This window comes from Pholis gunnellus, assembly GCF_910591455.1.
Source record: "Pholis gunnellus genome assembly, chromosome: 13".
NCBI lineage: Eukaryota > Metazoa > Chordata > Actinopteri > Perciformes > Pholidae > Pholis > Pholis gunnellus.
In genome coordinates, this window is record NC_136540.1 from 17,868,319 (window position 1) to 17,887,541 (window position 19,223).

Here is a 19,223-nt window from a genome sequence, read left to right on the forward strand (position 1 = left end):
TGTTGTTTGGTCCTTTTTTATTTGTTCATTTTAAATGTATTTCACCGTTACACAAAAAAAGGATATTGTAAAAAGACAAACATGGAAATGCATTTAAATTTTCTGGGATTACATTTTCTCATTCAAATAAGATTTTCTCATTTTTATAAGAAGTTATCACATTTTTTATGAGAAAAGACTCACAAGGCCATGACTGTTTTCAGATGTACTACAGCTTTAGCTGAACAAGAGACACGTGTTTGCAGACTGATATACCTATAACAGAGTCCTCTGAGGTTCTAAAGTAAAAACAGAATCAATAAATTAGAAATAGTGATCCACTGAACATCATTTTGTGATTGAACCACAGCCGTACCAAACAAAGGCTGATTGAAATGATGAGATCCCTGCAGGTACCCAGTAGCAGCACTGGATCATATTTTATGGTCTGTGCAACTAAAAATGGATTTTCATTTAAAGTTATTGCTAGGTTTGTGTTTGGACAGTTTTGGTCCCGGTTCCACCCATCTGCTTCCTGTTCAGTAGATATAGGGGAAGATCCTGAAGGGGACACGTCGACAGTAAGTGTCCCAAGCTAGTCCGTATTTGGCCCTACACTGTCTCTCATCACGGGCCTCTCGGTGAATCAGCAAGACAGTGAAATATACGACGTAGAAGTAAGGCAGAAGATGTGAGAATCCTGCAGAAAAGACACAAATGCATAGACTATAAGCAGGAGGAAACACAACATAATGACAAAGAAAACTGTAACATATGTATGAATCACACATGAAATGATCATCATAGCAGAGAAACTATTACTAATGATGACCTCATTGTGAATGATGTATATGACAAACAAGCTGTAATCAAGTGTACACCCTGCTCTGCATAAAGCTGTCCATTGTCTTTTCAATCTGCATTATGTAAGAGCCCTGCATTAAATACCAGTTTGATTAAACTTGTAATGTTTCAGCTGTTGATTCACCTCAATGGTAATTTCTTGTATGCTCAGAATGTTTTTCAGGGTCTGGATGTTCCTCTTTGTCAGAGCAGCTTTCACACGTCTTGAATATGCTGCTTAATTTAGCCGTTTCTGACTCTTGCAACGGAAATTAAGGCAGATTCTACAGTACATCTCAATTACAAAGGCAGCTCCACCAGTGAGTCACATAAAGTTTGAATAATGAGCAGAATGTGTCAGCTGGAACAAAAGTCTGACAGACACCATTTTAGGGAGTGAGTTTTTAAAGAGAGCATAAGGCAGCTTACAGAGGAACAAAGAGAACACATGGTTGCTGCCTTTATTGCTTCTGCATCAGTCACAAACGTGGTATAATTATCTAATAAGGACAGGAAGGAAATACGATGCTTTTCTGGTAGCCACCAAAATGTCTTCATAGCACAGAGTATCTGAAACTGAGAGATTGGCAGCTTTGTAACTTTGTTCGCCTTGCTGTGGTCACGTAGCTCCTGATTTAAAGTGGCTATAAAATCAATATTTTCATAGCAACAATGGATCACATTGTTACTTGTATATGGAGGGGACAAACTCAAAGATCACTATGACGTGACAGTTCCCCTCAGCTCTACTGAGCTTTTAAGCGTCTGTCAGTTCATTGTTTTCATTTTCCAGCCCGCAGCTTCATTGTTCTGGTTCAATCTCACTGCTCTGATAATGTTTTTCAGCCGCATAATGCTCCTGTTTTCAGTGAAAAGCTCTGGAAATCCACGGCATACTATTTGCTCAACGCCAAACAATAGACAGAGACAGTAAGAGTAGGCTAAGCGTGGAGCATTTAGTATCTGGTTGACGCACTGGATTTCTTTTAGACAAACAAATAAAAGAATAGGGGTTTGAAAAAGGGCAACAAATATAAATTAAAATGCTATATGAACCAAATGGCTGGCCTGAATAACAGACCATTACGGAAGAAGCACCTATTCAAAAATAACTTACCTCAAAGCAACATTATGCAATTTAAAATAAGGTTTTTAGTCCCGATGCCAATAAAGATACCTGAGCTATCAGACGATACAGAGTAACGATCTGATACCAGTGTTTTATCAATAAGCTGCATGCCTCACTGTGTGGAAGGGACTGGGATCACTCTTTAAAGCATAAGGCAACATTGTAAAACAATATGTAACAAATTATTACATTGGCATAAATTTACTGAATTTCTTTCTATTATTAAAATAATAAAACTTGGTAAAGAATCACCAAAATAACAGTAATTACAATTAAAGCATAAACCTTTTTAATGCAGCATCAAATTTATCAAAACTTACACAGGAATCAAAATTCCACTATGTAATGTATAAAGTATACACATAGAATTGAATAGATCTGCCCCACTGTCACCAATACCCAATCCGGCTGTTTGAGTCAGTATCGGCACGACATCCAATATTGGCGTCTGTGCGTATCTAGAGAACGGCTCCTTTCACTCCCGGTGAGATAGCAATAACGTCGTTGTCAAAATCCAAACCTCATACCCTGTTAGCGACGCATGAACTGTACTTTGTAACCGAGCAAACTAATGCAGGGTTGCAAACTGTTACCGTCCTGACGAAAGCTGTAGTGATCTGTCTCATGGCTAACGGGAAGACAACGAAGATTGCAGACCCCTGCCAATGTCATTTATGAAAGATTTTGATGTAGGCTGTGGTTTTTCAACACAAAGTAAAGTATATTGATTTTTGTATATTGGGTGTTGAGTTAAGACATTCAGCCCTAGAAAAAAATGTAATAACTTGTACTGAACAAAGATACACACTTAACATTTGAACTCAACATTTAGATGAATCAACACGTCCGACAGTCGCTTCACCAAGCTTTTCTGGATTGTATTGTAAGTTGTTTCTGTTATTTTGTCCACCTTCTGTACAGATCATATGATCCACACAGAGGTGCATGTACAATCTGAGAAAAAATTGTGTCATTAAAACACCAACTCATCGATGTTTGTTTCTCATGATAAATATCCCTGGATACGATAACCACTCTCACGTGAATCTCCTGTCTATGAACAATGATGACGTTCGGTAATTGTGTTACGTCAGAGTGGCTTGCGTGCAATACGAGCCTTGCAGAGGCTTTTAAGCCGTCTTACCGCATGGCAGGGACCACGCCAAGGCCATGAGGAGGTCGCCGAGGTAATTGGGATGACGGACGAGCCCCCACCAGCCGGACACCAGCAGACGTTTCCCTGTTGCTGTGGCGATGGTCTCCAGCCCTGCAAGAGGAGAACGTAGATATTTCAGAGTGCAAGAAGTGCAAGTCACTGAAGAGATCAACACCCACGTCACTCTGTTATACACAGCATGGGTCGGGACACGTAATTAGAAATAATATGTGAAAGACTACAGGTGGGAGTATTTGTCTTGATTTAGAGAACACAAAAGAATGACTGACTTGCAACACTTGGGTGGGTCGGGTCTCGTCTGAACTGGTTCTTCTGTGAGTTGGATTTTCTGAAAACATAATATCCAATACCTGATGGCAAAGAGACAAATGTTAACGTGGCCATCTTCAACCACGACACACGACATATCACAGGCTGATGAACATGATTACCATTCAGTGCTATTATAGTTGCTGCTCCGAGTGAACTCAGGGCCTGCGGGTGCACAACCAGGAAGGAGGCCTGCAGGCCGTATGTGAAGGGAACCCAGGCCAGGTCCCCAAAGACCAACATGAAGCCAAAACCATCATGCACAATGTCCATGGTTGTCAGAACAGCCTCCTGTGTTAACACAAACGTGCAGTGGAAAAAAAATCAAATAATAACAGTTACAATTACTTTTGGTGTGCCACGTATTAAAGGTCTGCAAGGACTGAAGTAGTAATTCATGTCTGACATAAGGATCTACAGTACTGAGCCTAATCTTTATGGCTGACTTTGTTGACCCCTCACCTCATTCCACAGAGCATCGGCCACATACAGCAGCTGGAAACTGTTGACCAGTATCATGGCGAGTGAGGGGGAACCGCGAAGCTCCACCTCCTTCATCAACATGCCAAGGTTTATGACCACCTGAGAGGACAACAGCTGAAGTGAATACTGATTCACATCACTAGTTAGGCAACATTTTTCAGCTGCACTTCGCCAAGTGTTGGATGACAAATTCATTATGTGATTAATTGGATCAGAACAACAAAAAGTAACTCTCAGGTGAAACACACAATAAACAATGCACGGACATTACCGCATTCATTCCACAGACAATAGCCATTTACACTCAGAGGCCACTTTATTAGGTACACATTTTCAATGTAATGCAATCCAATACGACAGCACTACCATACAGTGTCCATCTGTTATGGTGCTTATCTTGTTGGTTTGTGTGAACACTGTCATAGAGGTGTTCATTCTATTCATATGTTTTAACACATATTATATTCAGAGCTGTTTCTAATATTCCGTCCCTTTCATGTATGTAAATAAGGAGGACATGAAAATGTCCAATACAACAACACCTTTAACTATGACCTCAGTAATAAACATATAATTGAAGTTACACATTTCCGACAATCTCACCAAAAACTGAATATTATAAGCTTTGTAAAGGCCGGATTTAAGGCACAGCTGTTGTATTGACTTGCGTTAAGATTGTACAGATAGCCCTACTAACGTAGCCACTAAGCGTATGTTAAAATTTAATTTAAAATAAATTATATTCAAATGTGTGTTACCCTCACCAGGTCAGAGCTTCTTTATGTAAAGTTTACTCATTACTATTCTAAAGTATCCATGACTTGAGGGTTGTCAAGAGAACAAAGTGGTTTTGTGGTTTAGAAGTCAAAATGTTGGAATTATCACTCAACTCACTGCTCGTCATGATTAGCTCACAAATAATATCAGTTGAGTTGGATCCTCTCTACTCTCTATTGTTTCACATTTCCTTTGAATAAAGACAAGTTGTTTTCTCTCGCGGCATTTAATGACTTATCTTTCCATCGGTGCTACTGGAAGGGTCTAATCTCACACAAGCGTGGATAATACATGTAAATGTAATGTGACTTAACCTTCAATACTCTATCTATAAAGAGGCATGTCACTCTTAATGGGCTCTACAAGATGATGAACTTGATTTATATAACAAAAGAAATCCCTTAGCCCTGAAAATGTCATTTGTTTAGCAATTGTAAGATGTTCAAAGTTAAAAGTACATAGTTTAAACATTCAACAGGAAACAAACATCTCCCACACACTGTCTGTAGCCAGTTGGTGGAAGCTTTTTCTGTCCTCTCCTACGCACCTGGCTTTAGAACATTCACATGTGCAAAGGTTTTACTGTGTATACTGTGAATACAGAGACAGAAAACATAAATAAAGGACTCATTACCTCGACAATTTCCAGTGTGACTCGCTCCTTCTACAGTCTCTACTATTGTCTCTATGTTGCATTATTGGGACGAGTGAAGATAAAGAGAACCTTGCTGTAATCTTAAGAATCATTTTTGAAATTCTCACTGGAATTTCTATATTTCGTCTCATGATTATGACTCAAAATAATGAAGCCTGCCCTCCAACAAATGTTTCACTGTGTCAGGTCATCAGGGAGACAAGTTTCTGATTCTGACTGCTAATTATTGTGGACGATCAGGGGAGAGCAACATCGCCCCCTGTTGGGCTTGTTGGGCTCTCTAACAGAGATCACCATCAGCGTTAATTAATTTTTGCAAAGTATGCTTTTGAAAATAATTCATACTAACAAATAAAGGGAAATATTACCACAAAAGTGTTAAGTTTTAAACAGTTGGTCAGAAAGGTACGATTTCTGTTTTAGTAAACATTTAATTATGTCACATTTGCTTTAATCTTTAATCTTTTAAGGTTTTCAGTGTTTAAATTGAATTATTTTGTTTTAACTCCATTACTTTCTCTTTGTATGAGAAAATGAGAGCAAGGGCTCAAAATTATACTTCTTCAGACTTGGTTAAGGGCAGCTTCCCAATTGTTTACCTCAAAATAACATAAGTACATATAACAAGTTGTATACGACAACCTTTGTAACAGAAATGTTCATCAGTGTCTGGATTCAAAACATAAAAAATAAATGGGTGGATTTGAGAGTGGACTCATTTCCCACCGCTGCAGGTTAACTCACCCAGCCAATCAGACCCGGTCTGAGCTCACAGAAATATTTAAGGTCAAAGTTTCCAATCCGGGGGTTTAGCTCGCGTCCAATGAAGAAGTCATACAGGGGATTTCCTAGACAGGGCAGAGGGACGGATGCTACAATTAATCCACAGGAGAACTGGACACATAAAGTAATTATAGTAGTGTGTACAGGTGCTGTATATACAGTACATAAAAAAGTGAATTCAAATCAGACTGTCTTTTCATTAATCTATTAGAAGTCAATCAATTAGCAAGTAGCTGAAACCTGTTTGCAGGGTGGATGTGTGAGAAAAACTCCCACAAATCACGTTGTGAAATTCTCAGATGACATCACTACTCTTGGCTTATTACCCAGAGATCAAGACACATCACTTTACCTTTCTAAAATTGAACAGGTTGTGGACTGGTGTAATGTGAAGTAAACTCAGGAGATGATTCATTTACATATACATATCTTGGTGTCCACACTGACGCACTGTATTTATCATCTGGTGTGATTAAACCTGTCTTTACGTCAGTTATTACCTTTTATTATTTTAAAGAACTGCTGCCTCACACTCATCTTGTAAATGTATGCATGAGTGTCTGTATGTATGACTTATGTTATGTGCGTGTATGTGCATGCAGGACAATTCGAGTATATATCTTCAGTCAAAAGCTCTTTAGGTCTATTAGCTTGATATATCCGCTGTCACATCAATGTGCATTTTTCATCACAGTATCATATCACAGTAGGAAAAGCACAGCTGTAATCAACAACGTTAATTGATGGCTGCATTCCATTTAGATGCAAGAGTTCAAAGGTCCAGATAAATGTTCAATCCATTGCATCAGTAATGGTGATGTGAAGTGCTCTACTCTGCTTTTTTTCAGTTACCTTTAGCAATTTTCTACAATTGACCTGAATACCTTTTACCAACACCAAAAAAAGGAGCATGAACTTGTTGCGTTAGGCTGTTTGTAAGCACACAGAGGAACAGTAATGGTGGACTGAGAGCATCTGTGGTTGGTTCATACAGGTCAACTGAAGCTACTGTGTTTTCCATTTTGTTTCATCTTACAAAAACAAGACGAGTGCACAGCCATGCTAGCAGCTCCGTGAGGCTGTACTTACGTACAGCGGCGCTTTGAGCTAAACGCTAACGTCGTCATTATATTATTATTCTGCTCACAATGACAATGCAGAAATGCTGATGTTTACCACCATTTGTTCAGGGCGTTATCATGCTGACTTATTTAGCTAATTATCACTAAATGCTGTGTGCACTGGAGGGAGTTAAGGATGCCATTAGCTCTGCAGGGATTTATGCAGATATAAAATCACCATAGCATATTGTTGCCATTCATCTCTTTAGCCAATGACTTATTTTATCATTTTTTCTCCCACCAACATTCTGTTAAAATCATACATTCACGTATTTAACATGTAAACTTAATTGATTTCATGTGAACTGAATCACCATGAGGTTATAGCGTGGCACTGGAACCAACAGGTTGTTGTAGCCTTGCTCCTTTTTGTCTTTTCAAAAACTGGGATGAACATAACCAACAGTGAGCAGAAGCTGAATCCCAATACCGGCTGGTCTCAGGTTTCTGCCTTCGGATGCAGCAGAGCACACAGCGTAGCTGGTGTAGCAGGGTCAGCTTACTCAAAAGTGTTCACTTGATGCCTGCAGGCTCCTGAAGAGCTTGGCCGTTCGATTATTACCCACAGGAATACCAACGTTATCCACCAAACAATAAAAGAGGCCCGCAGATGCACACTATATCACTCAGTAACTATTTTAAAATAGCGCTTTAAGGTGGACGCTTCCTTTAGCGATGGACCTCCACTCTCACCTGTGTTGCCCCCCAAAGCGAGAGCATGAGACGGAACCCAGAAGGAGCGGATGTAGAGGTAGACGGAGAACAGGAATGACACCGCTATTGCACACACTGCTAGAGGCAACAGCAGCTCAAACAGATACCCCAGAGGAGCCCCGAGCCCCAGTAATAACATCAGCAACACGCTGCTGACGCACAGGCCATAAAAACCTGAGGGAGAGAAACAAACAAAGCTGTAGCCAGGGGGAAAGAGATAAACAGACTGACACAGGCTGGTTTAAAAAAATAAAGTTAGAAGAGATAGAAGGGAACTTTAGATTGTGTAACTTAAGTAAACTTTAGCTCAAGGTCAAGAGGTTAAAATAATACATAAAGAAACAAGACTTTTGGATCCTCCTTGAAATGAAATGCCACAGCAGGTGCATTGTACTACAGCAAAGCGTAACAAACTTAGAAAGAAAACTAAAAACTCAACCATAACTGTGAAATATTAATATCTATCTTAATATTAATTTATAGTACTATAGTATGATAGACAATAATGTTCAAGAGCATAATTATCCTCCATTACTCACGGTACCAAGCTAGCTGTTGCTCAACAACATTGCAGAAAATCACACTATATGACTAATAAAAACTGTGCCTTTAACATATGCATATCACATCCTAAAAATAAATAATCATAAAAACAAAACATATGATCAGTAATATAGATACCATTTATGGGATACTTGAGGCGCGTTCCATCCTTCAGCACTAATCCTTCAGACACCTGCCGGTAAAAACACTCACTTTGAATTTGAACACATACATATTCTGTGTATTCATTCATTATTGGAACAGCGTCACAGGCTCAGTCAAAGCATACGAATGTTCTCTATGGGGATCAATAAAGTCTTAGAACACAATATTTGGCTTGAAAGTCAACTAATCACAATATTGCAATTCATGTAGCGTATATATTGTGCATATAATATACGGTCATGCTAAGGTTGGGTGATATGGCTGAAATGAATCACAATATTAGTTTGAATATTCATCCCCTATCAGTGTATGTCATCATAGTATGGAATATATATATATACGCAAGTGTCCCACTTTTAAGCATTACACATAAAAACCTCTTCAAGTGTGTAAAGACAAAAACGTTAAAGTGGGCCGATGTAACCATTGAAAGAAGAATCAACATATCCCTCCGCTAACAAATGAAAAGTTAAAATCATAAACAATTAAATCTCTTTTTTTCCAGCATGTGCTCCTCACACTATATTCTAGCATGGCACAGATAACCATGAATATGTCTTTAATAGTTTTACATTTTGCCACTTTGATGCTTATTCGCTTTCTTGCAGAGTCATGACGATCTATATCAGTCGCACATGCTCGTTAAAATATGAGGCCCAGTGATTGCTATATGATCATATTCACAATTTCACTGAAGGTTGAGACAATAATTATTATTTCATTTATTATTATTATTAATTATCACCTAACCCTACATACTTCCTTTATAAATCAACGTTTAGCATTGAGTATTAATAGATTTACTTTAACACAAAACAGGAGCTTCTATCGTTGGTTGTTTCTTCAAAGCCACCAGATAGAATCTTATTGTTGTGTTCATCCCCACAGCCGGTTTCAATGTAAGTTTAACCTGGAGCCAGGCCGACGAACGAGTCATACCTTTCCTATTGGCATCACGTAGAGGAGGGCATGCAGAGCGATCCAGCCCAGCAGAAGTACGAGGGCCACAGGGTCCCATAGCTGGTCAGTGGAGGGAAGGGGAGGGGGCCACTGGAGCACACTGGCCTCAGGGGATCGACTCACACCGACCAGGAACAGCACCGTCAACGGGAGAAAGACGGGTATGCATAAAGCACCTGAGAGAGATTACAGATAAAAGTGAGATGACAACCTGACTGACGTCACTGAGCTGAACTAGTCGGACGCAAAGCAGCGGCATCACTGGGCAAACTCAATAACGGAGCAGAGTGAGACTATGTAATGTACCACATTGATATAGCAAATGTGTGATCTCTTTAAATAATCAATCATGTTGAATAACTGCATAGTAGCAAAACAATTAGTTCAGCTGTCAGCTTGGGTCCAACACAACGCGTGGTTCACTTCTTTACCGTCACATCTGTAGTCTGCAGCGAGCTCAACTATCACGTTCAAAGCTTGATTTGACTTTAGAGAGCAAATTGGACGTGACGCTCAATATAAGAAACGCAGCGGGAGAAGCACCACTAATGTGCTAACACACACACACACACAAAGAAGATGTGTTCTGTCCTTTCATATCATGTCTACAATGACTAATCTGACTTGGGTGGTTGTGTTGATTCTTAATTAGAGCTGTATTGAACAGTTGGAGTTCATGTTGCAATCTTTACTGGTATTATTTCTATTGTGGCAGAAGTTTTATGATCTTATAAAACAACAAATATCACGACAGCGTATATGTATATCAAACACAGTAAATTACTATCAATGCTCTTCTGTATGCCGGCTGTTAACCTTACTGACGTTCACTTCTAACTTTCTAAAATCTGCTTTTGTTCACTAAGAAATACGTGCAGCTGTTTAACGTGTTTCACTTGAGGTTCACCATCGATGTAAAGTAGTTTGTACAGAAAAGCAGCTTTTATCTGTGAGGAGCAACACAGTGAAATGAAACATTGTAATTCAGCATTCACGAGAGAAGGAGTGTGAACAAGTGACACACAAGCGACCAGAGTACATGAATAAAGTGACAGAATTATTTCAGGCTTATAGCTGCAGCAATTGTAACAGTACGATTGTCTAGACAGAGTGGAGTTTGTGGTTATGTAGGGGGCGAAATAACTTAAATAAGATGATGGTGGATGTGTTGTGATGGTGCCTGGATGAGAAGGTCTGCTGTGACTCACCCAGGGTTCCTCCGAATTCCCTCTCTGTGTCATGTGAGGATCTGTGTTTGAGCGCTTGACTGTTTGGCCTCATTATTGGTCTCCTGTGAAAATAATTAAGTAGTTCAGTCAAGATAAAGACATTTGGGGGACAAGCAAATGTAACAGAGAGTTCTGATGAAGGTGAACTTTGACTGGCAACAAAAGCTAAACATCCTTGTTCAAATATATTTACTGAAGTTCTGTACTTAGGAACAACCGAGGTATCTGCGATTACTTGGGTATTTCCAATGTATGTAACTATGTACTACTTAACTCCACTACATTTATTAACATATACAATTACCAGTGACTATGCTCGGATGTACATGAAGTTGCCAAACTGTACAAGAACGTTTTATCAGGATAGCGTGACAGATGTCAACTTGCCAACAGGTTATACATTAGTTCAAAGCCGCATCACTCAACCTGCTACAATAAAATGCTGCCTACCTTATAACGCATCAATAATGATAGTAATAATAATAATAGACTAATATATATTACATTTAACACTATGAAAGGAGCCATTCTGCTACTTTCAGGGGCTTGTACCTTTGATACTTTAAGTGCATTTGCTGGTTATACTTAAACACTTAAATTTGAATAGAGGACTTAAATTTGAGTATTTTTACACAAGTGTACTTTAAGTTTTATAACCACTGGTCAGAGTGAGACAATTACTCCATGAGGCTTTCCACACAGAGGACATCTATGGACGCCTAGAACAATAAATAATAAATAAATGGACAAGACAATAAACGATGACGTCAGAAAAAAAGTATATTCAAATACTCTAACTTAAGCAACTTTTCAAATTCTGTTACATCATTTAGATTAGCTGTTATTTTGTATTCTAGTGTTGTAATATTGCGCCTGGAGTCGTAAACCACCGAGACAAAGTTCAGCTCGGTTCTTGTGTGTCCAAGCAGCTACACTTCTATTATGAAACATGACACGAGAGGCCGTTTCTACGTCAGTGTCCCACTACCTGCGGATGCTAGAATGATCTGAGCGCGAGAGAAACATTGGCTTTGCAGTAAAATAGAGCGTAATACAAAGAACAAATAGCCGTGTGTCTTGTAACACATCGAATACAGTGTCTTACCGGTGTAATGCATGGAGGTGTAGATGGGACTGAGAAGATATTCCAATCAATGCGCCCTATCCAGCAGCCTGCAGATGGAAACGCCCCCGAAACACGTTGAAGATCACGAAACGGCCTCAAAGCCAATCAGATCCTTCCGCGGCCATCAGAAGAGGGTGGGTAGGAGTGGGTTAGGCCAATCAAATGAGCGCCTCAGGTGGCGACAGTGCATCCTAGAGAGAGGAATGGCTGCAAACGTTGTGAAATCTTAGTTTTTTACATTGTATAAGAATAGTGACTTATTTGTCTGTCAGTTAAACACATTCCTCACTCACTTATTGTATTCATATAGTTTGTTGCACTTATTGTATTCATATTAGTTTGTTTCTGTACTTTTGCTCTGGTTTATGCTCTTATATACTTGTTTAAAAAAGGAGATGCACTTATGACTTCTGGTGACTAGTAGTTCTCTTGAATACCGATGTTGAATACACTTATTGTAAGTCGCTTTGGATAAAAGCGTCTGCTAAATGACTGTAATGTAATGTAATGGACTGGTTAATATTATTCTAAAGACTTATAACAGGGTGGAAAACTTTGAAGAAAGTCAGCCATAGCTCTTCTAACCTTCTACACAAACAGAACTTGTATAACTAATAATTAAAAAATGTAATTACAATATGATCTCTACTATAACAACCGTGGCACCGTGTGGCTGGTATATAGTAGAAATTATATTGTAATTCTGTTTCATCAATGTTCCACAGAATGGTTTTCAGTACTTAGCCAGGTGTCGATATGACTGGGCAGATTTTTCAACGCAACAGCATTCACCACCGTGCAAGATACACAAAAGTCACAAAACTCTATAGATGTGTAGTTGACATCAAAATGAAGGTTGAATTCAAAGATTGGTGTGTTCCGAGCGGGGGCCCTGGGGGTAAGGGGGTAGGAAGTAAGGAAGGAGCCACTGACCCCCCACTTTGTGCCCCTGGTCGGATTCCACGTCACGGCTGGTGTGATCCCATCACAAGATAGTCTCTAGGTTTAAATTTGCCTGCTTCAATTAGTTTTGACAAGGAAGAGATTTTGAATCTCACATTCATACACTTTTATTGTAGACATACACATTTAAACCATTCCTAACGTAGTGTTTATCTGTGAAAGACAAGCACAGGAAAAAAGAGAATCAACTAACCTCAAGGCAAGAGTTACAGTAAATCTGCTGGAGTTACTTTAATGCTAGACATGGATTACATAATCAGATGGTATTCAGATTGCAAATTATTCAGCAAAAAAAAAACGTAACAGAATTTAATAATACAGGAGAACTTTTCTCTTTCGTCATTCATATTCTGTATTCACATTAAACATCTTTCCTTCAAGGAGAACATGTGCTGCAACGTTCTGCTTTCATCATGGATAATTCATTTCTTTCTATCTTTGCAGATACGGCAGATGAGAGCGGTTTCTTTTCTCATATTCTATGGTTTGTAAATTACTATTGTAATATTAAACCCAAGTGCTCGAGGCTCATGTGCACGTTGTAAGGCAAGTGCCTGGAATGTAATGTTGCTCTATCTCAAATTCACTGAATCTTTTTGACAACCCAACAGCCCAATGTCTGCTTTTCTTTAGTGTTGGAAGATTTCTTGATATTCTTACAGTAGTTAAAGTGCCATCCCGACGCCATTTTTACAGTATAGTATGAATCTGGATCAAGAAATTGAACATTTAACAGTAATTATATAAGAGAGAGTCTTTAAATGTGGATGCACGATTCCAGTGTATATGGTAATTCTGTCTGTAGTAGTGATCTGGTGTTTGGAGAAGACTAGCTGGCTGTGGTGCACTTTGAGCTTTAACCCCGTTCGCAGATGACTTCAATCACACTCTGCTCCATTGGGGCAGGATCCAGGCAGCGGTGGGCGGAGCTCCCCACTATCTCATCCAGCAGGAAGTGTACAAGGTTCTCGTCGGAGACGAACCGCCACAGGTACATCTGCAGGTAGTGGCAGTCGACCTGGATCTGCTGCAGCCCGAAACGGCCAAAGGTGCGCAGGCGAACACACTCCAGGAACGTCTTTAAACTGATTTTGATGATTCCCGTGATCACGGAGACCTGCGACAAGTGAAGGGCTGTGTGAGTGTGTGGGTGAGAGATGTTGTGCTTTAAAGACTACACTACCGTGTTAACGAAGACCTGCACTCACCTTGTTGAACTCCACCGAGCTGAAGATGTCAATCCTCTCAGAAAACAGCTTGTGTATGTTGCTCAGTAGATTGGTATCCATGGGAGCGCTGCAGGCAGACAGAAGACAGATCACTCAAGTGAATCCACAATTAGAACAATGACCTTATTCTCGTGATTAAAAACAACTCAGTAACAATTGTCCCCCCCCTGCAGTAAAAGTGAAGGACGTAATACAGATTGGCTGTCTGTGTCTGCTTGTATGCCTTCACACAAACACAATATCTTACCAAGCAGAGAGGGACGGAAAAATGCACAATAATTAATGTACATATGTAACTGGTGACAGTGACAAAACTGAGTAGGGATGTATCTTGGCTTTAGATTTAGCTCTTTTGACATGGCCTAGATTTACATGTTTTCTATCTTTCCTAAATTATTCTTCCATATAGGAGAAATGGAAAAAAGACTCCTCAGTCCAAGAGTTCATTCTTATCCGGAGTCTGATAATGTTGTGAATGTATTAGAATGCTGTCATTAAACTAAACAAACCCCAAACTGCACTTATTTGCAGCCCGTTTACCTCGGAGTGTAGCTGGCAGCGTAGCGGGCTTGCTGCCTCGAGCTGCTGTAGACAGAGAAAGTCCTTTTGCTGGAGTCACTGCTGTGTGCCTTCCTCACACCTTCTTCATACAAAAGGCCGACCTGTGGTAGAGCAGAGACGGTTCATAAGACGGCCTACATGGTGACGAAAGCATAATGAGTGGACTTTAAGCACATAATGCAGATGGCGATAATGTGAGCTGTGACCTGCACGTCAATGGACGTGGTGTCCTCCACCACTCTCTTCATCACAGCACGGACATTTCGTGGCTCGATGGTGTTCACCCAGTCTCGTGTTTCGACGCTCTTTCGTAACATTTGGGAGATAATTAGGCCCTGAACCTGCAAAAACACACAACAAAATATGCAAATTTGTAAGAAAAAGGAAATTTGCAGAACTATTTTCTTGCATGGATGCGTCTCTTCTCCCTCAGTAAGAAATGTAACTCTGTGAATGTTGTAGATGAAAACCTTTACCTACCTTTACATAATGGTTCAACAGTTTCTGTGCTGCCTCCCTGGCTTCAGCACATAAAGCTGTGACGGGTGTTACGGGACTGTGGTGCTGAGGAAGTACAATAAGAAGACCACCTGGGTTTAGTAAAACAGGCTCCCTATTGGGAGTGAAATAGGTCAAGGAAAAACTAAAATGACATTTTAGTCACATTCATCAGTGCTGAATTAAATAATGTATTTCTACAGTGCAATATGGCCTGAGGCTGCATACATAGAGGTGACAGGCCATTTACCTGCACAAGGAACTGTTCATCTGTAAGAGTGAGGATGTAGGAGATAGTAGAGGTCTCGTAGTCCAAGCAGAGGCGAGACAGCAGCAACAGAAGGGCCGGAGGAGTCGAACCTCCCTTGTCTCCTGCACTGTCGCAAAACTGCCGAGAAGACTGGCACACAAACTTTATAAAGCTCACCACCAGGCTCTCACGTACACCCTGGCTGCAGAATTCACCCTGTGAGGAGAAGACAGACAGGAACAGCTGTCACGCTTACTTCGGGGTAGAGTGGAAAACGATTTTCTGGGACAAGCTGTTAACTGGCAAATAAACAAGAACAACTATTCACCTTAAAGTACGGCTTGTTGGAGAATGCAATGTCCTTGGCTGTGAAGAGATGCACCGACGCCAACACTGACTTAATCTGATTGAGGATCGAGGCTGACAGGGAGGAGAGCAGCTCCGGCAGGCTGGTCGGAGCATCTCTGCCGGAGGCCGGTCCCCCTAGAAGAGCTCCGCCTCCGGCCACTGAGGCGCCGGCCATAGAGAGCCGAGGTGTCGCCAGGGCCTGCCGCACGTCCGTCAAGCTGTCCATGTAGAAGCTCTGCAGGGCGGACAGGTACTGCTTGACTCGCTCTGTTGCGGCCCGTATCACAATCTCAGTCCCCTGGTTGGGCACGGCAGAGCCCGGCAGCAGTTTGGTTACAGCCTGAAGTCTGCGGTGGAAGCGGTCGAGTGCGCGGACCAGGAGGGAGTTATCTCCGACCCCTTTCTCCTCTTGAATCCTCCGCTCCACGAGCGAGAAATAGCGAGCAGCCAGATCATCCACAAAGGCATTCAACTTACCATTCGCCATCTGGGGAATGTTTTTGGATGCAAGCTCGCCTGTCTGAGCGTGGTTGATAAACAGTTCTTGATAGGATGTTATTACTAAACACAAGCTGCTGACAAATTCATTGCAGCCCCGGTCAATGAATTCCAGGATGTCAGTGTTTGAGGTGGGAGAAGGCAATGCGCTCGTTTTAGGGGTGTTATCAGTCGGAGATCCAGCGGCTGAGGCCGACGCCAACCTGCGTGCAGAAGCATCTTTCACGGCTGAGGCGGACGGGTACGGTCTTATCTCTGCTTCCAGACCCTGGAGGTCCGACTCTAGCCGAGACCGCGCGTGGCTCAGGAATTTATCACAGAGCTCCTCGGCTGGCTCGTCCAACTGTAGCAGCAGCTCCACACACTCGGATAAATCTTTAGCGCTTGACCCGCCATCCCTGTAAGACGACAACAAAACGGGTAGAAATGGTTGATCGACTGGAAAATAAATGTATCTTTAAGCATTTTGAAATTCAATGTGGAAAAATGATTTTTGCACAGGCAAGTACAACATTCAATGACAAAACTAGTTTTTTTTTTAATTTACTTTTTAGTTGAGCAGCATGAATATCTGCCACATACAATGTCGCAAATTGGGAATTGTAGTTTGAGTGAAATCAGGGGAAAATAATGGAAACAGTCTAAAAGAAGTTTGAACAAAAGAGGATTTGTCATTTTGATGGTTCATAAAATCACATTTATTGTGAGCAATAAGCGTGACTCTTTAGTGTTATGTTTCCTCAGAGTGGAGCCCATAATGTAAATGCAGGTTTAGAGATTCCCACCTGAACTTCTGTCGAAGCTCCTGTGCCAGTTTATCCATGATGGCGTGACAGTCGTCCTGAATCCCCTTGAAGGAGGGCAGGTGGCTGTACTGCTGCAGCACACAGCGGGCACGGCGGTGGGATCTCACCGCCTGAGCGTAGGCCTGCAACTCCAGACACTTGTTTAATCTGGCAGGCAGTTCAAACAGAAACTGCAGCTTCCTTAACAGAGTGTGAACCCCTAGGGTGGAAAATGACAAGACAAAAAATATGGAAATAAATCACCTTGAAGTCACCAAGACCGACACAAAACAAACTCCCAGTTTAGGTCTCACCTGAGAGTTTTGTTATCTGCGCGTGCTGGTCTTGCAGAGTACCACTGATGCAAGCACTGAACTCTGTGATTGCCGCCATGTTGGCAGACAAGCCATCCATTTCGTCCTCCATCTTTTTGAAATCATTCTTCATCTTTCTTATGGTGTCTGAAAAAAAAAAAAACATGCAAAGATGAATTCGGCGATCCACATGTGGAAAATGCGACTAAATTCAACAACGTTTCAACAGTAACTCCACAGTGAGCGAGACGTTGCCTCACCTGTAGCCGATATGAACTTGTTGTAGTTTTCATACACTAGCGTCTGCATGTCACTGTCCAAAGAGCGGATCTGCTTGACCATGCAGGTCTCCTGGTCCATCAACTCCGCAAGGGAGCACTCCCTCCTAAGCTGCAGTTGGAGACAAAACCCACAATGGTCACAATTACACTTCAAAACAGCATATATAAAATACCAAGGAAGCAGCTTTTCTTCACAACTGATTTAACCAAATCAGAATTAAACGATCATCCACCGTCTGGAAATGTGTGTACATTCGATCACTACCATTCAACCACAAGAACATAATGCAGTGTGTGTATAGAACTTCAGTCACAGTGCGTTTTCTGGTTATTAGGTGACGAAAGCGTCCAGTCCACTTCTTTCTGTGCCGTTTCCATAAAGTTGAATGAGCATTGCATGCATTGTTTGGTCATGAATTATATTCCCGATTAGTTTTGTGGTTCTTAATAAAATAACAACCGTCAGCATTTTTTACAGGCGTCCATATTCCCTGGCACACCAAAGTAGACTTTGCAGCAGCATGTCATTTCTTTAAACTGACTGCTGGGGATAGTCATATGCATCCCAGACACTCAAATGTCCTTTCATTCAAATATCATCATAATATATGCCTACCACATTAAAGCAAATGGCATTATGGGTATTGTTTTTAGGCGCTCAGCAACTATATGATACTAAATGGGGACTCCTCTAGAAAAATATGATAGTTTATATAATTTAACAACAGTATCTAGAAAAGTTACTAGGCCTATTGCATAATATAGAAGCTTCAGCTACCGCTAATATTGACAACACGTTAATAGCATACAGTGCTGCAGAGGCTATTATGTGAGTTGTGTCACCCTGGAAACAGGTCACATGACAGCAGTGGTCACCTTGTTGAGGAAAACTTCGTGGTCAAAATGCGGCCCGTTGATGTCGCAGGGATCCAAGGACTTCGCCTGCTCCGCGGCCTTTCCTTCCTCGTCCATCCCGTAGTAGAGCTTCAGCATGCCGTGCACCCTGCGCTTCCTGCCGGACTCCTCCGACTCCGACACCGCCACCAAGCCGTCCGCCTCGCCGTCCATACTGTACGCTGGCCAGCTGAGAAATGTACAAACGACAGTAAACAAAGATGACGAAGGCGTCCAGCTGGAAGGAGAAAACTAAACACTACTGCCTTAAAACGCTAACTTCTTGCTCCTAAGTGACTGTTATTCGTGTGGCTTAGCTTTCTGCTCTTAATAAGAGGGCTTTTCCAAATAATTAATTGGAGAATGGCACATTTCTCCTGATACACAAGCAGCTAGCTTGAAAACGTCACCGTTTCCGGGTTTGTAGCCTATCCGGTGTTACGTCGTCAAAGAGTAAGTGTAGTCAAGATAATAGCCTAAGCGAGTCACTTGTGTTGACAATGTACTTCTGGTTTGACTGTGTACTACTGCGCATGTCAACTTTTACACAGCAATCGACTGAATCACGAGAATAGATAGTTTTAATAAATGGATACGGATATTGATGAT

The 19,223-nt window shown here is 41.1% G+C and overlaps 2 protein-coding genes across 2 annotated transcripts; both read right to left on the reverse strand.

Moving 5' to 3' along the window:
- tm7sf2 (transmembrane 7 superfamily member 2) lies at nt 1-11,990 on the reverse strand. Its single transcript, XM_079171196.1, has 11 exons — nt 11,973-11,990; nt 10,847-10,929; nt 9,618-9,814; nt 8,652-8,706; nt 7,950-8,144; nt 6,097-6,200; nt 3,900-4,019; nt 3,560-3,728; nt 3,398-3,478; nt 3,096-3,218; nt 1-679 (listed from the first exon to the last, which is right to left on the reverse strand). Exons 2-11 carry the CDS (start codon nt 10,917-10,919, stop codon nt 519-521), a joined length of 1,278 nt encoding a protein of 425 aa, XP_079027322.1. The 5' UTR covers nt 10,920-10,929; nt 11,973-11,990; the 3' UTR covers nt 1-518.
- A 1,055-nt stretch (nt 11,991-13,045) lies between these two features.
- On the reverse strand, nt 13,046-18,986 carry vps51 (VPS51 subunit of GARP complex). Its single transcript, XM_079172169.1, has 11 exons — nt 18,597-18,986; nt 17,700-17,829; nt 17,440-17,586; nt 17,126-17,345; nt 15,823-16,738; nt 15,495-15,710; nt 15,227-15,310; nt 14,953-15,087; nt 14,726-14,847; nt 14,165-14,252; nt 13,046-14,073 (listed from the first exon to the last, which is right to left on the reverse strand). Exons 1-11 carry the CDS (start codon nt 18,786-18,788, stop codon nt 13,813-13,815), a joined length of 2,511 nt encoding a protein of 836 aa, XP_079028295.1. The 5' UTR covers nt 18,789-18,986; the 3' UTR covers nt 13,046-13,812.
- Between the last annotated feature and the right edge of the window lie 237 nt (nt 18,987-19,223).